Below are 20,614 nucleotides of genomic sequence, written 5' to 3' on the forward strand. Positions count from 1 at the left end.
AGCGGAGGGATGCGGCAAAGTATATAAAGGCCAGCGAGGCCTGTCTATGCTGGCTGTACATTACGTTGTCCGTCAATGTGTCGTTGTCACAGCGTGCGTGCGCTGGCGGGAACCTATCAAGCCCCGTAGTGCGAGCTTGCCCCTCGCGTCATGCATTGTAGTACCGCTTTCATAATTTTTGTTTTCTCTTTAACTGTTGTCTCCAAAATTCCCCAATTCAATGCAATCATCGGCCACGTACCGTAGCAATTCATGAGTGAAACTTAAGCGCAATCTGACACAGGCAGGAGAAAGAGAAACGACATTGAAACATACCTGAGTCAGTTTGTGCTTAAGAATCGCTCATGGATGATCACCAACTAGCTCGTCTCTCCATTTTGCTGTTGCAATCCCTGCCGTTAGCTGGGCTGACATCTCCAGCTCACATCAAAGAGCTCTCTCTCTCTCTCTTTCTCTGTTTGTCTCTCTTGATTCGTGTCAAATGTACTAACACCAATTTATTGTCCCGCGTGGCCCCAATAAGAGGAACGATTCCACGGCGGCAACCCTCTGTAAATTGTAAATCAGTTCTACCGCGCAGAAATAATTGCTTGAAATCGTAATTTTAGATCGCTTTCTTTATTACATAAATTATTGTTTATCAGTCAATTTATATTAACTGCAAAGCTGTTGTTGTTGGCCGTAATGCGTGCAGTGGGCGGCATCACCATAAAACTGGGTTATAGTTACTCTTGCTGTTTACCGCGCACGTTAGCATGCGTTTTACGAGGAGGGTCCGGAGTCGGCCAGGCTTGCGCTGAGCTCGCAACAATACTAAGAAAGCAGTTCACGTGCGTCCGCGCCTTAATGGAGGCGCACGAGACAGCTCGCGTTATAGACGCCCAGTTCGCAAGCCGGTTGCCGCCGAGCGCGTGCTGAAACGTTCCACTTTGGAAAAAAAAAGTTAAAGCCTGCGGACAGAACGATCCGGGCCCGCCAGTCAATTTCAAACCTAATGCAATGCGCCGCGGTGTGCCCTTCAGTGCTTACATAGAGAAAAAAAATCCTCCAGCTTCGCTATGGTCGAAGCCTTGTGCGACTTAGTGCAAGCTTCGGCAATTTTTGGTTGGCTAACGTAACGACGTAATGAATTTTCTTGTGCTTTGAATAGTATATAATACATGGTTAACTCATGCGAGCCAGAGTGCCACTTCCTGATATATTTGTGCTGAGGCGCGCCCTCCACTTCCCTCCTAAACCTACTCTGGTATTGGCCAAGTCTGCACCACCTCACAATGCCGAATTAATTGTTACAAACACCTTCAAAGCTCCCATTTTGCGAATGCCGCCAAACATTCTAGCGTGCCTCTGGGGTGAAGCGGCAAAAGCACGAACAAGAAAAAACATCAATGAGTGAGCACAATGTTCATTATGCGAGCAAGGTGTATAAACATAGATTTCATACTTTTTGTTTGTTGTTAAAAGAGACTCAACGATTACAGTATCCATCGCTAGGCAGCTCGAATAAATAATGTAGGGACAACCTTCCATATTTGAGAAAACTACGGCGCTGCGCATCGCTTTTTGCTGGGCGGCGTCGCCGAGTTAAATCGCATAGTTTAGTGTCGCCTAGTTTTGTACTGCAGAGTTTAGTCTTCCTCAGCGTACAACGTCGCGAAAGACACAAGATGGCAGACGGGCCATTTTTCGACTTTTTCACGCTCATCTTTTGTCCTTCCACCTGTTTCCTTCGCAGCTGTGTCTTCTGCTCACCGTTAGTACGACTAAGTGATCTGTCTCATCGCCGTTGTGATGCGTCCGTCCAGGCATGGCGTTAGGTAACCGTAACGCCGAGGCGAATGACGTGGCAAGCAAATCTCACGTCGATACAGAGAGACAGAAAATGTTTTATTGGGCCCAAATGAAGACTCGTCTTACGTTTTTCTTCTTGCAAGGGCTCGGCCGACCCCATGGGAATCAGCGGCCTCTCTTGCTATTCGGAGTAGGGCCTGTTGATCTGCCGCGGTGGAGCTGTGCAGTGAGTTGCACGTCGTAGTGTATGTTTCTAAATTTGTATGTATGTTTGTTTCTACATTTCTATGTTTCCATGTTTCTATGTTTCTCTATTTATTTATTCTAAAAAAATAAATACAAATAAATGTTTAGTAAATGTGTGCTGTGTTCCTCTGGGTTTGCAGTAATGTGCGGGCACTTCCACATGCTGTGTGAGAGTGAAGCCCACCCCGAACAAAATCTACATTTTAATTCGTATAGATCGGGGTACATTTGGTGATACAAGGCTGGGCTTGGAAAGGAATCGGTCTGCAGTAGTCGCAATGCCGCAGCCTGTTTTCTATCGAGGGACTGATGGAGGCCGGGATACGATTGTCTGACCTCCCTGTTGTTCTGGAGAATTTCCCGACGCAAGCATGCCGCCGTTCCGAGGTGTGTCCGTGGATGCGAGCACGCGAGTACTGGTTGGTGGGGTTGACTTTCAGGACGTGATGGTAGGCCTAACGTTGGGCCGTCGCATATACACGTGTTACCCCGCTCGCCGCTGCGCCAGCAGTTTCATTGATTACATCAATGCGTAGCATTCGTTGCAGAGTACCCCCACAGCCAGCACAGGGTAACGCCCTGCATTTCCACAAAAATTAAGATACCGCGGAAGTTCCACCTGTAATCGCTATAACAGCGTAAATGGAGATAACTGGTCGCACGAAATTTTGAAAAACTAAAAAATCAGAAAAATACAAAAAAATTACGGAAAGTGGCGAAACGTGTAACGCCCTGCATTTCCACAATAACGCAGATATCGCGAAAGTTCCACGTGTAATCGTTATAAATGCGTAAATGGAGATATTGGCCGAACGAAATTTTGAAAAAATATTAAATAACAGAACTACGAAAAAAAAAAATACTGAAAATCGAAAACCGTATAACGACCTGCATTTCAACAATAATGCAGATTTCGCGAATGTTCCACTTCGAATCCTTATAATAGCGTACAGGGAGATAATTGGTCGGACAGGATTAAGAAAAACAAAAAAACTTTGACTGTAGAAACTCACACTCAAGACAATCAAGCGGTGTAAGAATGCTACGCATTAGAATGCTACGCCTTAGAGAATGCTACGCATTCTCTGAATTTCTGCAGATTTTTTTTGCGTTTCCAGAATCACACTTTCTTCCTGAGCCACACCATGCATCGCATCTCAATAGAGAGTTGTAGCAGAGCGGAGAACCGGTCCCGGTACGACGCCCGGGACACCTGCGCATGCGCGCAACCAGTGTTTATGCTGCTGCGCACACGCAGTAGCTCTTGTCGCCTACCTGGTACCGTGTCGGGAGCGCTTCTCCGCTCTGCTATAACTCTCCAATAGTACGTCAGGCTGGTTCGTACTTGTGTTCGCAATTAATTTGGCTATGAATCCGGCGCACAGCTGCTTTCGCAGCCGCTTGACGTGCCGCAGCCAGCGGGGGCGTTAGCCCGGTGCACAACCGTGTTCGCCGCCAATGGGAATTTTGACGACAGGTTCATGGCTTCTCTTAGGGTTTATGCCGATTCGGGAATGGGTGCCTTTAGCCATCTGACTCAAGTATTTGACAACGTTACTCACCAAGCGAGTCTAGACAACCTCAACGCCACCCACTGCGGGTCTCGCACCTTCAACTACGTTGCAGCGTTTCTCCGAGAGCGCACGCCTACTATCAAGCTCGGAAGTCTAACCTCGCCCATCATCAGAACACCCCCTAAAGGCACACCGCAAGGATCTGTAATATCTCCCCTACTTTTCAATATCGCATTACTTGAACTACCTACTCTTCTGAACAAAATACCCAACCTGGAGTATGCTATATACGCCGACGACATTGCTTTCTGGACTACCTTTGGTTTCAGTGGAGAACAGCAAGACGCCCTCCAAAAAGCTGTAGACACCACCGTTCACTACCTGCGTCCCAGGGGGCCTCACCTGTGAACCTGCCAAATCAGTCGTCCTCCTCCAACACCTGATCCTGAAGTGTCGATTCAAGGCAAACTTATCCCCTCGGTGACCACCCTCCGCGTCCTCGGCGTCCCCTTCCATCAGGACGGCACGGGTACAGCCTCCTTCCGCAACTCCAGACATCCATTACTCGCCTAACCCATCTTATCCGCAGAATCCGCAGCCGACATCACGACCTCACAGAATCGGAAATTTGTCGTCTGGTCCAAGCTCTCCTGATCGGCAAAATCACCTATGCCACACCGTACCTCAATCTACGACCACAAGAAACCGCTAAAATTGAAGCCCTCATTCGTAAAGCATAGAAAACGGCTCTTGGCCTCCCCATTTACACCTCTACGGACAAACGGCTCAACCTGGGAATACAAAATGTCTTTGGAGAGCTGGCGGAGGCTCAGAAAAACTCCCAACTTCAACGCCTCAGCTTCACGCCAACTGGCCATTCCGTTCTCCGCATGCTCGGCTACAATACGCCGCTATATCAAGACCGACCACAACGCCTCCGAACTACAATCAAGCACCGTATCCACGTTTCCCCCATACCGCGCCATATGCATCCCACCTTTAACCGAGGCCGTCGGGAAGCGCCGGTCCGCTATCTCATGAAGAATCTAGCGGATGACTTACGGGTCGGTTATACTGACGTCGCCTATGACTCCTGCACCCGACGCACACCTTTGGTCACCCTAAATCACGCCGGCCGAATCTCCACGGCTGCCACCACGCACACCAACACAATACAGACGGCAGAAGCTCTGGCAATCGCCTTCGCAGCCGCCACCCACGCCAAGCATCCGCACATCACTGTAGTCTCCGACTCACAGCAGGCATGCCGCCTCTACCAGGCAGGTCTAGCCCCACCCCAGGCCATTCCACTCCTCCAGCGTCTACCTGGCGAGACCACCATTACGATCGTCTGCACTCCCGGGCACTCCGGCCTTCCGCGGAATGAAGCGGCCCACGCCGTCGCCCGAGCTCTGCACTTCCGGGCATTCTCCACCGATGGTCAAGTGATCCCATCACCCCGCACGAACGACCACAACCTCCTCCAAATTCCTATTGATAATACGTACAATGCCCTTCTGTCCCACTGCACCCTCACCCGCCGGGTCTACCCCCCTCCACACCACTCACTAACCAACCAGAAAGCCGTAATCTATCGCGCCTCCAGACCAGTACCTTTTACAATCACGTCATCCTCCACCAGATCGCACCCACTATCTGCTCCCGTCAATGCCAACACTGCGACACCCCACTCACCACATTCCACCTCGTATACTCCTGTCCCCACTCCCCTAACCCACCCATCGTCCCCACCCCGGAGCAGTGGGAAACTGAGCTGACCAGCCTGGACCCGGCCCGCCAGAGGGCCTTGGTTTCTCGGGCCATTGAGTCGGCCCTGTCAAGAGGCATCCTGGACTATGGACGCTTCACCACCACCCTTTTTCCTTTCCCTTTTGCTCAAATAAAGGTTTACTACTATTCAAGTATCTTAAGAGCGGAATCATACTCTTTTTCGATGCTCAGACATAAAAAAATTTCGTCCCGGCTCGCGCACCCCAGCTCAGCTAGAGCAAATTCAACCTTTTTTGTATCACCTATTTTTTGTGCCTCTAACGGACGCGCTTGCAGCGCGGAGATTCAGGGCTTTCCCCTTAAACGATGGCGTAGTTGGCTCAAGTGTACACACCTTACTGCCGAAAGCCTGACTAGTTGAAATTGGTTAATTTTTGAAACTGAAAAAAAAGAGGGACTGGGTGACTAGGTAGGCAAACACACTCAAAGCAGCTTTTCTAAGACCTGTTTTAAAGACGATAATATTTCTTGGGCTACTAAAACGCCAAAATTTTGGTCTGTCTGTCTGTCTGTCTGTCTGTCTGTCTGTCTGTCTTGAAAGGATAAATTTATTATAAAAAATCCTGGTATCAATGATATAACGTAACAACCAGAAACAATTAAACAAGTGCAGCGGCTGTTGCTACAAAACTAATAGAGCCCGAAGTCTGCCAGTTACAGACACCTGCAGAAACACAGAAACAGCTTCAAGTTGATTGTCGACAAAAGATTAACATACAAACAATTCAGAGTTGCTTACAACCAAAAGATTAACATGCGAGGGAAACAAGGATACAAAAACATTCACTTCAAGAATACAGCAATATACAGAACAGGGTTGGTGTTAATGTCACGACGGATACTGTAGCGCGCTAACACACAATTCTAACACCAAAATCAATTGTTACAACGAAAATCCCAAATGACACAGGTCTGGAAAACTGGTATGAATAATAGCCCTTTTGTTCGAAACCTCAGTTGATCGGGAAGACCAATGTCGCAGAAACTCTTCCTCACCCAAAAGGGCCAACTCGCCTTCCAGAAAGGTCACGAGGTGTTGTCTTAAAAAGGAAAGCAAGGGCCACTGCATACGTAGCCTGCGATTCTGTGCAACGGCCCTGCAGCGATTACGCCATAGTATATAATCGCCAATTACTACGAATAGTTTGCCTAGGGGAGTGGCAGGGCACTGTCCTCTCAGTTGATACCGTGCAAGCCCCAAACTTGATTGATTGTAGGGTTTAACGCGCCGACGCAACGCAGGCGATGAGGCGCGCCGTAGTGGAGGGCTCCGGATTAATTTTGACCACCTGGGGATCTTTAACGTGCACCGAAATCTCGTGCACACGGGCGTTTTTGCTTTTCGCCTCCATCAGAAAAGCGGCCGCCGCGGCCGGGAATCGAACCCGCGACCTCGGGCTCAGCAGCGCAACGCCTTAGCCACTGAGCCACCGCGGCGGGTAAGCCCCAAACTTGGAGCGGCACGGTGTATGATGCGCCAAAAGCAACGCGCAACAGTGCAGCTTGAGAAAGTGTGTGCCGTCGATTCTGGTTGACCGCAGTTGGGACAGGAAGAGTTCTGTGTTACTCCCCAGTGAAATATTCTGTCTTTTGTGTGAAGAATTCACCACGCTTGTTGCCACTGGATGTTTTAGGCGTCCTCTGGCAGCCTACATAAAGTCAGCCGTAACCAGGGAAAATCTGGTGGATCCACACGACTTCCCGGCCTTGCAGTAACTATTTTTTCACACAGCCTGGCAGTTTGTTCATTCACAAAATCGAGATCAGCATCCAGGGCACGAATTTCCTTAGCTAAAGTAATGACGGCCTTGAAGAGTCTCGACGGGGTAGCTGCACTGGGGTGTAGGTTTCTGGCCATAGTTGGACAAAGAACCGGCCTAGACGGACCGGGAAAGTACAGGATCAAAGGTCTTCCCGGAGCTTCTACGTCACTGAGAAGTGTAGAGACGACTCTAAGGGCCAACAACTGGCCCATGAGGTCGATGCAAGGGAGACCATAACCCCCAGAGCGGCGTGGGAGGCGCAGGGCATCTCTCGCTAAACGCTCCGTGCTTCCATCCCAAAAGAAAGAAAAAATGTCGCGGGACACTTTGTGCGTAACATGAATGGGAGACAGCATAATCCTGGAGACAAAAAAGAATTTAGCAAGAAAAACGCATTTAATCAAATACGATTTCTCCGAAAAAGAGAAGTTGAAAGATCTAGCCCGGGCAACATTCTTTTGAGTATTATCAACTAACTGGGGCCACATGTCTGGAGAAACACCTTCTTCGGTAAATTTGACGCCGAGAATCTTCAGGTCTCGAACTATTTTAAAGTTATGAATGGGGGCGAGTGTAGCGTTTCCCGGAGGGAGGACAGCACTTTTTGTGACATTTCACTCGGCACTTGAAAGTTGAGCATTACACTCGAAGTCCCCTAAAACAGCCGTGAGTCTACCAGTTTCCCGCATAAAAATAGTGACGTCATCTGCGTACGCAGACACTTTAACTGAGCCTTGTCTGGGCAAGGGGAGACCCCTAATTTTGGGGTTATCAACGAGTTTTCTGATGAAGGGGTCTAGACATAAGACAAAAACAAGCAGCGACGAGGGGCATCCTTCTCTGACACCTCTATGAAGTGCAATTTCACCCTGTACCACACCAATAATGACCAGGTCACTGGATAAATTATCATACAATTCTTGGAGAAGCTGAACAAATTCAGAGGGAAACCCATATGCCTGATATATGGCAAGCAGGTATGAATGATTGACCCTATCAAATGCCTGTTTTTGGTTAAAGAGACCCACAGGCCGGCAATACCAGTTTGGTGCGTAAAGGCTAGTATGTCTCGAGTTAGGCTAAGTGCCGAAAAAAAATTCTGTATGGGACCGAGCCAACCTGTTGGAGTGAGAGGAGGTCCGGCGAAATAGCTTTAATTCTGGACACCAAAAGGGAAGTTAAAATCTTGTAGTCCGCAATCAAAACGGTTATTGGTCTGTAAGAACTCAGGAGAGAGGGGTCTTTTCCATCTTTCAAAAGTAAGATTAGACGGCCTCTCTTAAACGTGTTTGGAAGCCGCTATAGGATTAAATTTATAAGTTTCACTAAGGAAGAGCCTAATTCTGCCCAGCAGCGCTTGTAGAATTCCGTTGGCAAACCATCCGGACCAGGCTCCGATCTGGTTTTAATTTTTCTTAAAATGTCGTATAGCTCGGAATAGGTAACGTCTTTCAGTATTTGGGAGTGTATGCTTTCTGGAGCCTGAGGCAGGAAAGTTGAAGCAGAACATAGTTGTGCTACTACGTGCCTCTCATCTACCTCGAGCGAATATCCTGCAAAGACCTCAGAAAAGAAAGAAACACTGATTTTATAGCTGATGGGTCTGTGGAGATGGTGTTATCCTGGCAGCGCACACACTCTATAATGTTTGGAGTTTGACGCGTCGCCACACTGATTTTATAGCTGATGGGTCTGTGGAGATGGTGTTATCCGGGCAGCGCACACACTCTATAATGTTTGGAGTTTGACGCGTCGCCAAAAATTTTTGAATTTCTAAACTACCATTGCAAGGACCATGAATATTGTAGGCAGCGGATGGCTAAATTATTTCATTCAGTTGGCGTTTGTACCGGTCCCTAAGGATGCCAAGATATTCACTCATTAAAAGAGTTAGCTCTTTATCATTTATAACTATTCGGATTCGCTTAGGCGTGTTGTTAAGCTCAGCTGTGTCACGAACCTTTTTTTGTTGACCAGCTGTTTGAGCAAGTTGCCTCCATATGGATTTTAAACTGTCCCACTGTTGTATGCTAACTTCGACCGGTAGGGAAGAAGAAATATCTGTTTTTAATGACAATAAAGCAACGTCATCTTGCAATATTCTAGTATCAAGCTTCCAGGGTCAGGCGCCATCAAATCTACGGTAACCTGTAAATAGGGACGGGAGCACTGGGTAATGGTCGGAAATGTAACCAGCCATACTAGGGAATTGATTTACTTCTATGTTTGGCACAGCGGTGATTAGGTCTGGAGTTATATAAAGCTTGCCTAGTCGGGACATGAGGAACCGCGCTTCCACGTGGGAGAGAAATAATTTTCGCAATGGAGCAGCCATACATCCTCCAGGTGAAAATCTTGCACTAAGAACCCGACTGCGCGTGCGTTCCACGTCGGTCGTCCCTGACCCGGCCCGCGTACATCACGTATACTATCAAGGACGCAGATGAAATCTCCGCAAAGAATTGTGGGCACACGCTCCAAAAGATAAACCCCTAGGCAACGAAAGAAGTTGTTTGTAGCAAAGAAGAAACAGCATCTTCATTTTCAACATCTACAGTAATCCATCGCAGATACTGAAGAAGTTCAAATCCATTCTTCACAAGGCAAGCACGATGGCCGGCCAGAGCACGCTGATTGCGTGCGGTGACTTTAACGCGATGGATACGGCGTGGGGCTACGTCAAAAGCAATGCGAAAGGTAGAAACCTATCCCAAGACGCGGCGGAACTCGGCTATGTTCTCATAACCGACCCGGCTCACCCAACGAGACTTGGTAACTCCGTTTCCCGAGATACCAACCCCGACCTAACGTTCGTCAAGAACAATGAACCGATCACGATCACATGGAGGAACACGGGGGTGGACCTCGGCAGCGACCATATGATCGTGGAAATCGTCGTACCGGAGCAGAACAGTAATAACGATTGATTGGATAGATTGGACCGCTTTCAGAGACACCACAAATCAGGAGGAGGAAGAAAACACAGAAATCGACGACATCGAAATGTGGACCTACAAGGTTCTACAAGATGTTCGGAACTCAACCTAGAGCATAGAAACAGACCTTGAAACGAACAGAACGGACAGCCGGCTGGCCCACCTCATCGAGGCCAAGCAGTCCATTCTCAACAGATGGAAAAAGCAACGCCTCAATCGTAGGCTACGGAAAAAAGTCTCAGAACTCAACAAAGCAATCGAGGAACACTGTCACATGCTATGCGCGCAGCAGTGGAACGAGATATGCAACGCTGCCGATGACCAGATGCACAATGGGAAAACATGGAACTTGCTTAAGCATCTGCTCGACGAAACTAAGACTAAGTCGCACCAGAGGGACCGACTGGCGAAACTCATCCATCGGGAAGTCACGAAACACGGAGCCGACACGGTGATGAACAGCATCAGCGACAGATACCTGCCGACTACGTCCACGGAGCACCACGGGGCGTACGGGGGGCTACCCAACGGGCGCCTCGACAGAGACATCGACGTAGAATAGGTTCGCACGGCGCTGCAGGGCCTCAACAGCAGGTCGGCGGCAGGACCGGACCGCATCACCAACAAGTCACTGAAGAACCTCGACGACAAATCCGTCGAAAGCCTAACGGGCTACTACAATAAATGCTAGAAAACGGGGACGCTGCCGCAGCATTGGAAGAAGGCCAAGACCATCCTGATCCCAAAGCCGGGCAAGCCACCCGGCACGGACAACCTCCGGCCCATTTCGCTAACGTCTTGCGTGGACAAGGTGCTGGAGCACGTTTTGATGAACCGGTGGCAGGACTACCTGGAGAGGGAAGGACTGTACCCCGCCACGATGATTGGCTTCAGACAGCGCCTGAGCACACAAGATGCGATGCTGTAGCTCAAGAACAAAATCGTGGACGACACCGGCATATCGCGAAACAACAAGACCATCCTGGGGCTCGACCTACAAAGCGCTTTTGATAAAGTGAAACACTCGGCGATTCTGTCCCAAGTCTCCAAGCTCAACATGGGCGAAATGAGTTACATCAAGGACTTCCTGACGGACAGGACCGCCGAGCTGCGGGCTGGCGACATACTACTTCAAGACAAGAAGCTCGGGAGCACCGGCACACCGCAAGGGTCCGTGATCTCGCCGCTACTTTTCAACTTGGTAATGATAGGAGTGGCCGAGAGGCTCGCGAAAGTGGGGTCCGGCACACCATCTACGCCGACGACATAACGATATGGACGACCGGCGGCAGCGACTCCCAGATCGAGGCCAAGCTGCAAGAGGCCGTCAACGCCATCGAAGACCATCTCGACGGCTCCAGCCTCGTCTGCTCGCCAAGTAAGTCGGAGCTCCTGATAATACCACCACGAAGAGGCAACGCCAAAAACAGTCAGCGGCGAGAGCACGAGAAGATCAAGATCGTAACGCGGTCCGGGCAGACGATCCCCGAGGTCAGCAAGATCAGAGTCCTGGGCATGGTCATCGAGAAGCACAGAAGAAACGGCGAGACCTTCGCCCGTCTCACTGCCAAGGCGGCCGATGCGATGCGTCTCGTCAGGAGAATCACGTCCCGCAAAGCCGTCATGAAGGAGGACAGCCTGATCAGGCTCGTCCAGTCATTTGTCGTCAGCCACATTGCGTACGTAGCGGCCTACCACAACTGGCTGCAACACGAACGGAACAAGATGAACGCCATCATCCGAAAAGCATACAAGTCGGTGCTCGGCTTGTTCGAGTCCACGAGCACGCCCCGATTCTTGAAGCTAGGGGTACACAATACGCTTGAAGAGATTGCGGAGGCGCAACGAACGGCTCAGCTCGAGCGCCTGTCAACAACCAAGGCCGGGAGGAAGATACTCGAAGACCTGGGTCCCAGACGTCAGAACGAGGAGAATGCCAAACTCTCCATCCCCGACGAGATCCGGAGCAAGATCAGGGTAGACCCCTTACCGAGAAACATGAACCCGGAATACAACATGGGAAGAAGGAATGCGACAGCCACCTACACGCCAAAGACGGACATAAAGCTAAAGGGCTATAATATAAAATAAAAGCCCACCCCGTACCACATACGTATCACGGGTGACGCCAATTAAAAATAAACAAACTGGACCGAGGTCAACTAGAGTTTTGACGAGAAGGAAATACCCACCGAAGTGGAAAATAAAAGGGAAAAATGCTACACAGCGACACCACAGCCAGGAGAGCGGGCCCGGGGAGACTCCCCTGATCTCCCCTGGGATGGTAGCAGGAAAGGTTGGGATAAGGGGTGTGGATAGTGGTGATAAGGAATGGGTTATGGGAAAGAGGGTGGGAATGGGGACAGCGAGGTTTTTGTTCTAATACTTAGATGTCTGACTCCTAAAATAGGCCTGAAAACTCAGGATGAGCGTCAGACGGTGCCAATTGGAATTCAGCGGACTCCACTATAGGTTCCAAACATCTGAGCTCCGACATCGAAGAACAGGGAGAACCTTGGACGGAGTGACGACACCTAGTCTCTGGACCCCTTTCACAACCAGCCCCCCAGCTAGCACCCACCAAGTCCCCCGAGTACTCAAGAGACCCTGCCCAGCCTACATAGGTACTAATCCCCCTCGTCTCAACGGTTTCGGATACTGGTAAAGACGGACACCCGCGGTACGTGGACGCGGCCGAATATCAACGAGAGGCTTTCGCCGCAGCTGTCATCGAAGCGTCCACGGGTGCCGTGAGGACGGCGGCGAGCGTCAGATGCACCAAGGCGGAATGCGCGGAGGAGGGCGCCATCGCCCTGGCCATCGCCGACACAGACTGCCGCACGGTGCTGAGCGATTCGAGAACGGCGGTGCGCAACTACGCCAAGGGACGCAGCTGTGAAGAGGCCACGCGCGTGCTGCGCGGAGTGAAATTGCAAGAAAAAAGAATGAGGATCAAGTGGTTCCCGGCGCATGCGGGCGAGTGCGCGTCGGCGACAAACGCGAACCACAACGATACGGCACACGTGGCGGCACGAGCTCTAACCAACCGCGCCCCCGCGACCGACCGTCCCGCGTGGTTCGGAGCCAAAGACCGCATGACGGACTACGGCGAGATCACGAAGGCCTACCGCCTGGCTCGCAGAGCTCTCCCACCCCCGCACCCGGGGCTGAGCCGGGCGGAGGCCGTACTTCTAAGACAGCTACAGACCGGGTCGCTACCCACCCCGGCCTTGATGCATCGTATGTACCCAGAAGCGTACCCGACCGACAGGTGCAAGGTGTGTCGTAGGGAGACGGCCGACCAGTACCACATCCTGTGGGACTGCCCAAAACAACCGGAGGAAGCGGCATCGAGAACCATCCCGCCACGGCTGAAAGAAGCCGCGAAGAGCTACGACAGCGAACATCAACTCTGGGCCGTCCAGCAGGTCCTGAGGGCACTCGAAAGGCACGAGACTCGTGAGCCGTCAACGGCGAGCGGATGGCTCGGCCGAGTAACGGCTAACCCCTAGGACGACGCCGGGCCCGCGTCACTGCGCGCAAAAACGCCGATCTGCAGGCGCAAATGAAGTTTACTTCAATCCAATCTAATTGTAGCTGTGGCGCGTGCAGGAGCACACACGTTAATGATTTTAAAGCGGGTACCAGAAAGAGAAAATTTCAAGACTAGCAATCTTCCCTCACTATCTGTCGAACTAAAACTGGAGCAAAGGATGGTGTGGTTGAAGATTAGGACGCCCACCACACAGCAGTGGTTAGACACCAAAGAAAAATTATACGGGATATTAAAGTTCTGCTGAAACGTTCTGACGCCTTCAATTGGAAAAAAAGTTCACTTCTTGGACGAAGACCATGATCTACAAAATTTTCTCTGTTTTTAAACCCTTGAACATTTCACTGTTTTTAAACCCTTGGACATTTAGGGTTAATATTCTAGCTTAATGATAATAAATAAAACGCTAGCACGTACTGCACTAGCCATAAAAATTAAAAAAAATACGCGAGCTTCAACAAACGCCGTGAAACATCGCACGGGCCTGGAACGTGGAGGTTGGGTGAACGCGAAGACCACGCGCAGCCCTCCAAAAAACCAATAAAAAACTTAGCAGTGGCTTAGCTCGGCTATGCCAGGATATACGTAGCGTGGGCTAAGGTTCAGCTGGTTATTCTTAAGTTTCCTAGTTGTCTAGGCTTAGCTGATTATCATGCTTACTGTTGCTAAAACGATTTCCAAACCAATCTAATCCAATCCAGTCAAGTCCAGTCCAGACCAGTCCGGTCCACTCCAGTCCAGTCACTGCTCGTCGCGAATGGCTCCTCCCGCAGCACGGCTCTCCAGAAGCCACGCGAAACGGCTATCAAGCGGCTCCGGCGCAGCGTCAGACTTGTCTAATGCGCAACGGAGGCGCAAAGCTAGGCACGCGCAGGCGCCAGTGCGTCTGCCGCGGCTATGACGTCACTCCTCTGGAATGCGCAGACCAGCGAATGTGCAGACTCAATTCTCTGCACACCCGAACTCCAATTGGATTGGATTTCAATCCAACCCAATCCACTTTAATCCAATCCAATTCAAGCCAACCAATCCAAGCCAATCCGATCCAAAGGAATCCAATGCTCCTCGCGCTTGCGCCGAAGGGCCCTTCACGGCACACGCGAAACTGCTCAACCTCGGCCAGTGTAGCTTACCCTACAAAATAAAGGTATCCCCAGTGAAAGGCACGGGCATCTGGAACGCAGCAACAACGGGCCCAGACAGGAGCCGTGTGCAGCGTGGCACGCTGTCACGTGACCTCGGGACAAAGCAATGAGCTGGAGGGAGCACACAATGGCCGCCATGCTAGTACGAAACCAAACATAGCAGGAAGCAACATTGATGCATCAATGGGCTTTCGCGTCGGCATTCGATGGAACGTCTGCCGTCTCCCCCACCAGCGAGAGTACTCACCAGCGACTGAGAATAAGTGCGGCATCAGGCAAATAAAGAAGATAATGAAGACAGAGAAGCCCATTGGTGCTACTCTAATTTCACAAATCCGGACTAGTGCTTGGGGCAGGCAGACACCGTCGTCCGAGTCGGCTGATGACGATAACACGCGTTTGCTTTCCACACGTGAGGTGTCCATCAAGTCCGCAACCTGGTTGATCGGGTTGACCAGACGTGGATTTTTAGCTTGCGTTGGACAAGCAGGTTCGTTCGAGTTCGGTAGGTTGATCGGGAGTGAGACGTCGTCCAGGTGCCGTAAGGGCCCTCCAGGGGGGTCCTGCCGCGGTCGCGTCACGAGGGTAAGGTTTGGACGCCTCTCGGTGGACTAGTTTGGCGTCTTCGTCGATGAAGGAGCCGCGGAGTCCGCGGTTGTGGGCACCTCGGGGCTTTTTCGCTGGATCAGGGGCAGGGTCTACTGGGTTGGACGACGGGAGCTGTCTACGAGAATCCGCTGAGCCACTTTTTTCCGTGTCAATGTCTGTGGAGCTGGCGGGCGAAAGAGACGCTTCGTTGGATGAAGAATATGAGTCGTCCACCGTCTGTTCATTGGGCTGACTAGTAAGCTCGTCGGATGATGACGTAGTCCTTCGCAGGCGTCGGCGTGGTTGTCATATCTTCTATCAGCGTCTCGTCGATGATTTTGGTGGCTTGCGAATCGCCATCGCTGGAAGACGAAGCGCTACTGGGGATGTCGTCTGGCGGAGTCTGCCACCGGGCCACAGTCACCTGCGGAATCTCGTTGGTGTTCCGAGAGTGTTCAGGGAATTCACTTGCTGCGGCCGCATAAGAACGAGGTCGCAGGCAGTCTGCCGTGGCGTGGTCTCCATTGCAGCATCTTTCGAACTCGTGTCCAAAGGTCTCGCACCGAGGATACCATGGCGTCTTGCAGCCGGAGCGGTTGTGGCCCTCTCGCTCGCATCGAGAGCACACTCTCTTCACGCTCCGGTACTCACACCGGTCCTTGTATCCTCGGGCCGACAGGAATTTTTGGGACGGGAAACTTCATTTCGATGCGGACGAGGCGCACGCCGTTCTCAATGCGCAGCCTACCGTTGAAGCTCGGGTAGTGAACGCTAAGCACCCTGCCGTAAGGCGAAAGGGCTGCACCCAGGTCTTGGTCGTTCATATACCATTCACGGTGACGTAGATTATCTGGGGACCGATGCAGGTAACGGGGCACGAAGTGCCATTCACGACAATGGCACCACGCTCGTCGAGGGTGTTAGCTGCAGCAGCGGACGAGACCGCGGCACAAAACTTCATGCCTCCTTGGTGCTGGAGGTCCTTGAGGCCGTGGGGGCCAAAGACGTCTTCGATTGCATCAATGATGTCGTCAACAGAAGCATCCTTGGAGGCATGAAGCTTGAAGAATTTAGACTTGGGAACTGGCAGCCGGTATTTCACGGGAGAAGGATGAGTAGAGGCCATCTTGGACGGCGAGACGAGCACTCAGATGGCGGATAGCGTCCACAGACACAAGGGGTGGGGGCTACCCAACGCAAACCGAAGGGTCGACCCACAAGAAAACGAATTAAACTCACTTGACCGATTGGCCGCAACAGAGCTCGACTCAGCCACCCGGCCAAAGTGAAACAGAAACTCCGCAATAGTCTCGTGTACCCACAGCCAAATCTAAACGTCTAAGTCCGGTGTCAGTGTTCAGATTTGTCAAAATTGTTGAACAAGAACAGGAAATTACGCACATATAAGGCACAAAATCAATACATCAGTGATGTTTGCAGTGCTCCTTTATTAAAAAAATCACGGATGCTTGGTTTTTGCGATAGCAAATGAAATACCACATCAACTGCAGAAAACCGTCGTCTGCTGTTGCCTGCGCTACCTCTTGGCGGCGTTTGAGAAATCAAACGGCAATAGCAACGAAAGGTTCAACTAGTGCGGACTTTCAAATATGAACTTTTAACGGTATTCAATCAAAAGTAGCTTTCTACGCAAGTTCTTGAACCGCATGAACGGACATGTGTAACGTCTAAAACAGCGGTTTGCTGCGGTGGTTGCAGAAGCAATAAAAATATAGAAAGGCTCACCTTCCTGAACATTTCCAACATGTTACCAAACAAAATGTTTGGTGCTGGTCCAGGTATACCCAACTTTTTGAAAAACTGGAAGTGGCCTCTTCGTTTCCTGGGAAGGTTTACAGAAGCAAAACGACTTCCGCTATAACAAGAACTAGCTGCGAAAAGCAAATCATATTTCTCGCATTAAGTCATAGCGTTGAGGTTATTTCGGCCTGATATACAATAGCTCGGCGTTCCAGATGGCAGTATCTTTCAGGGCTTTCTGACATTGTTCCTGTTTACAGTGGCCATGCTAGTGCATATACGTTGTGTTGTCTCGAAACAAAAAGTTGTTAGCAGCAGTGTCGTCGTGTTTTTTTCCTTCAGTCCCTGTCGATATTTCGCGCTTTCCAGAACCATGATGTAATGCCAAATCGCCCAAGCAGCCACTGTTGCGGGTTAGGAAAACTTACATGAGCCAGCGTAGAAGGATGAGAGTAACGGTTGCAATGACGAGGTCCCACATGGTGTGCAGAATCAGTCAATTAGTTGCCTGCGTAAAGCGGTTAGCAGGAATAAAAAAGATGCACAAAAAGATGAGAAACTGTTGTGCACTATCCAATAACCTCATCCACTTTAACAGACTTAAAAGCGATGTGACTTCTGGTATTGCTTTGCAAAGGTATTAGGATATCCTGTAAGACGTTAGCGACGAGAGGGTCAACGTTAGTAGTAGAAGCATTGGGAGAACGAGAACACATGGGGAAGTAGATACCTTGGAATGGGTGCTTTGTTAACAAAGTAAGCTGGCGCAGGATCTTTGCCACAACGTGTGCAGCCTGGGGTCCCGAGGAGGAGACTTGTCATCCCATCAGAGCTGCCTTGCCTTGACCCACATCGCACAACGCGCGTCAACCTGCTCGCCATTCCGGTCCTGCTCTCGTGGAATTTGCGGATTTCTGACAGGTGTTGGACATGTAGAAAATTGGGACCGCCGCTTTTGTGTCCCTATACTGGATTACCCAGTACGAAAGGTGATTAAAAGAAAGGGAAAAAAAAGAAAAGGTTCCTACATGGTCCCTTTGTTTGCACGATTACCGAATGCCCTTCTCTGTAAGTGTAATTGTAGTGTGTTGTCTTGGAATTACTAAATTGCGCGAGCTATTCAGGCATGAGCCTCGCAGTTTAAGCCTTTTGTGCTACCCCCGTTGCGGCCAAATTTTTTATTTCGTACGCAGGTTCTTGTTCTAGTTCAACAATTTATATATCAAGAATACTCCACCATAGTGTGTACGTTTGGGTCACACGCGCGCGGATGGAATTTCCAAATCCGTGATGTCGTAACCTTGTTTAATTGCGGGCGATGCGGCGACCCAGCAATATCTTTTTTTAAATCGAGTCAGAAGCCCAGACAAGGCAGGTGTATTGTCGCCAAGGGCCAGAATCAAGGTAACTTCTTCGTACTGACCGCGATGCCGTGTTGTGACATCACGTCATTCCATGCCTCTCGCAGTTGTGAAACAAAAATTTCCTGAATAGATGGCGAAGCTGTGTGACATTTGGATGAGATTGCTTTGTGCGGGCACAATTTCAAATCGACGACAGCGCACCCTTAATGCAACCTTATCGCATATTCCAGTCAGGTTAAATGACGCGTACATGCGTTCCTGTCATGATAAGGACGCGCATTCCTGGTCCAGTCAATGTTATCTGCCGGAGCTGTCTCGTTGTTTTGGCAAACTAGCTGTCAAATTTGTTGCCGCAGACAAGCACACCCACCTCTTGGTAGGACTTATTTCATTTGTGGAGTGCGCTTTAGCAGATCCGATTGAGAGCCTGCTCGATCAAGTGGGAGAGGGAGCATACGCGCTCGTACAAGCGACGCGAGCGGGTCTAGTGAACGCTCTAAGTGATGTGGAAAAAAAAGCTCGTAAAAGGGTAGTAACGGCTGTATTCACTAACTCCTGACGAACTTTACTTCCCCGCAGAACGTTACGTAGGCTCTGCCACTTAGTAAGGAACCTAAATGCTATCATTACTAGTCTAGACCGTGTACTTAGCACTGATAGTAGCAAAATTCTATGAATTATTGAACGTAATAACTACAGCACTTTTCTCACTCCAAATAACGATTAAAAAGTTTTTTTTGCAAATTCACATCCTGAATTGTATACGCTCACATTAAAATGAGTTATTCTAAAATTATCGCTCAAATATTTGATTTCTGCAACAAGCCCACCGACTCTATCAAAGGACTTTCCGCCGCTGCTGGGTCTAAAAGCAAGAAGAGCAGATGCACTTCTACGGTAACTAAGTTATACTCGCTCTCCCCGTGCATGTCGTTAGTTTTCTTGTTTAATTTATTTGTTGTCTAAGAGAGATATGCGCGTGTTGAATGTGTCTATGTCGTGCTGCACGCTCAGTCGATCCACGTTGCCACGCGCAGTTTTTTGCTAGGTTATGCATGGCCAGTTAGTAAAAGCACTGAAGGACCTAGTTTATACTGGTACAAGTAACTGTTTAGTGTTCTGTTAGTAAGTGCCACTACCTTTTTCTAAGAGTGATAGATTGCGAAGCTGTGCGATATTGGGATGAGATTACTTGTGACTATGCGGGCACAATTTCAAATCGACGATAGTGCGTGCTTTAATGCAACCTCATCGCATATTCTCGACCGGGCTCTGACTGAGGATGATGTCCCATTGGCACTCACGCGCAGCACAGTCGCAGGATACTTCGGGTGGGAAAGAGAGGGAAGATTGACCGTTTCTGTTGTGCTCTCTTCGTATCGGCTCTTCGTATGGAACACGTGAGGTACGAAAAATTGCTGCGAAGTACACATAATCGTCCAAAACATTGAAGTTGCGCGAACCGGGGAGCGTGAGCCCGGGATCGTGTGCCGGGAAAAGGTAGTGCGGGAGGGGCCTCCGAGAGGGCTCTGCGAAAGGGCACAGAAGCTCGCGCCCGGAAAGGTGAAGCACCTGTGCCAAAGGAGGGTAGGCCCCTTCTGCACGCGCAATACGAGCGTTCTTGAGAGGCAAAGGTGTGACGACGGGGCGACAAGAATGTTCCTGGCTGTGGATAGCGAGCGGAATGAGCTTCCGAGGTGCTGTCCAGGGGGCAGGTCAAGGGGTGACAGGCGCGGCCGCAAAGTCCAACAGAAAGGCCAACAGCAGGTCAACAGGAGTCTTCTCTCACGAAAATGGACTCTGAGTTTTATAATCTCTTTATTGAGGTTCTATAGAAGTAATAAAAAGTCACTTGAACTCATATTTTATGCACTGGAAGCATAGGGAAGTCAATAAACTTTTAGTTGCACAAACCCAAACGACATTTGATTGCGTTCAAGATATTGAGTCAAAAAACCGATCGTATTGCGTTTATATAGAGTGAACCAAAACTACCATCTCATAAACTGCGGCAATAGAAGGTGAAAAGCCCGGCCATCTCCACTAACGTAAAACCTGGGGAGGGCCGAAGCATGCAGTGTCTAAGTGTATTCAAAGATTGTAAGTCTCTCTCTTGCCACACAGCGTGTGCTGATATACGCGACATCCCTATTGCGCACACA

General features: G+C 50.0%; 1 protein-coding gene and 1 pseudogene across 1 annotated transcript in view; one reads left to right on the top strand and one right to left on the bottom strand.

Annotated features, from left to right (window-relative positions):
- The window catches only part of LOC144144153 (thromboxane-A synthase-like), a 50,206-nt gene extending 32,290 nt beyond the window's left edge, over window positions 1-17,916 (bottom strand). Inside the window, exons 1-3 of the mRNA XM_077675531.1 lie at window positions 17,819-17,916; window positions 17,517-17,596; window positions 17,074-17,170 (exon numbers count right to left, since the gene is read on the bottom strand). Of these exons, the coding sequence (XP_077531657.1) occupies window positions 17,074-17,170; window positions 17,517-17,569 (150 nt within the window). The 5' untranslated portion in view covers window positions 17,570-17,596; window positions 17,819-17,916. The remainder of the gene's footprint in view (window positions 1-17,073; window positions 17,171-17,516; window positions 17,597-17,818) is intronic.
- On the top strand, window positions 10,961-13,553 carry LOC144144129 (uncharacterized; annotated as a pseudogene).
- Window positions 17,917-20,614: the final 2,698 nt, after the last annotated feature.

The sequence above is a fragment of the Haemaphysalis longicornis genome, unplaced genomic scaffold (assembly GCF_048455015.1).
Source record: "Haemaphysalis longicornis isolate Haplotype H1 unplaced genomic scaffold, Haemaphysalis longicornis Haplotype H1 scaffold_63, whole genome shotgun sequence".
In the NCBI taxonomy this organism is placed as follows: domain Eukaryota; kingdom Metazoa; phylum Arthropoda; class Arachnida; order Ixodida; family Ixodidae; genus Haemaphysalis; species Haemaphysalis longicornis.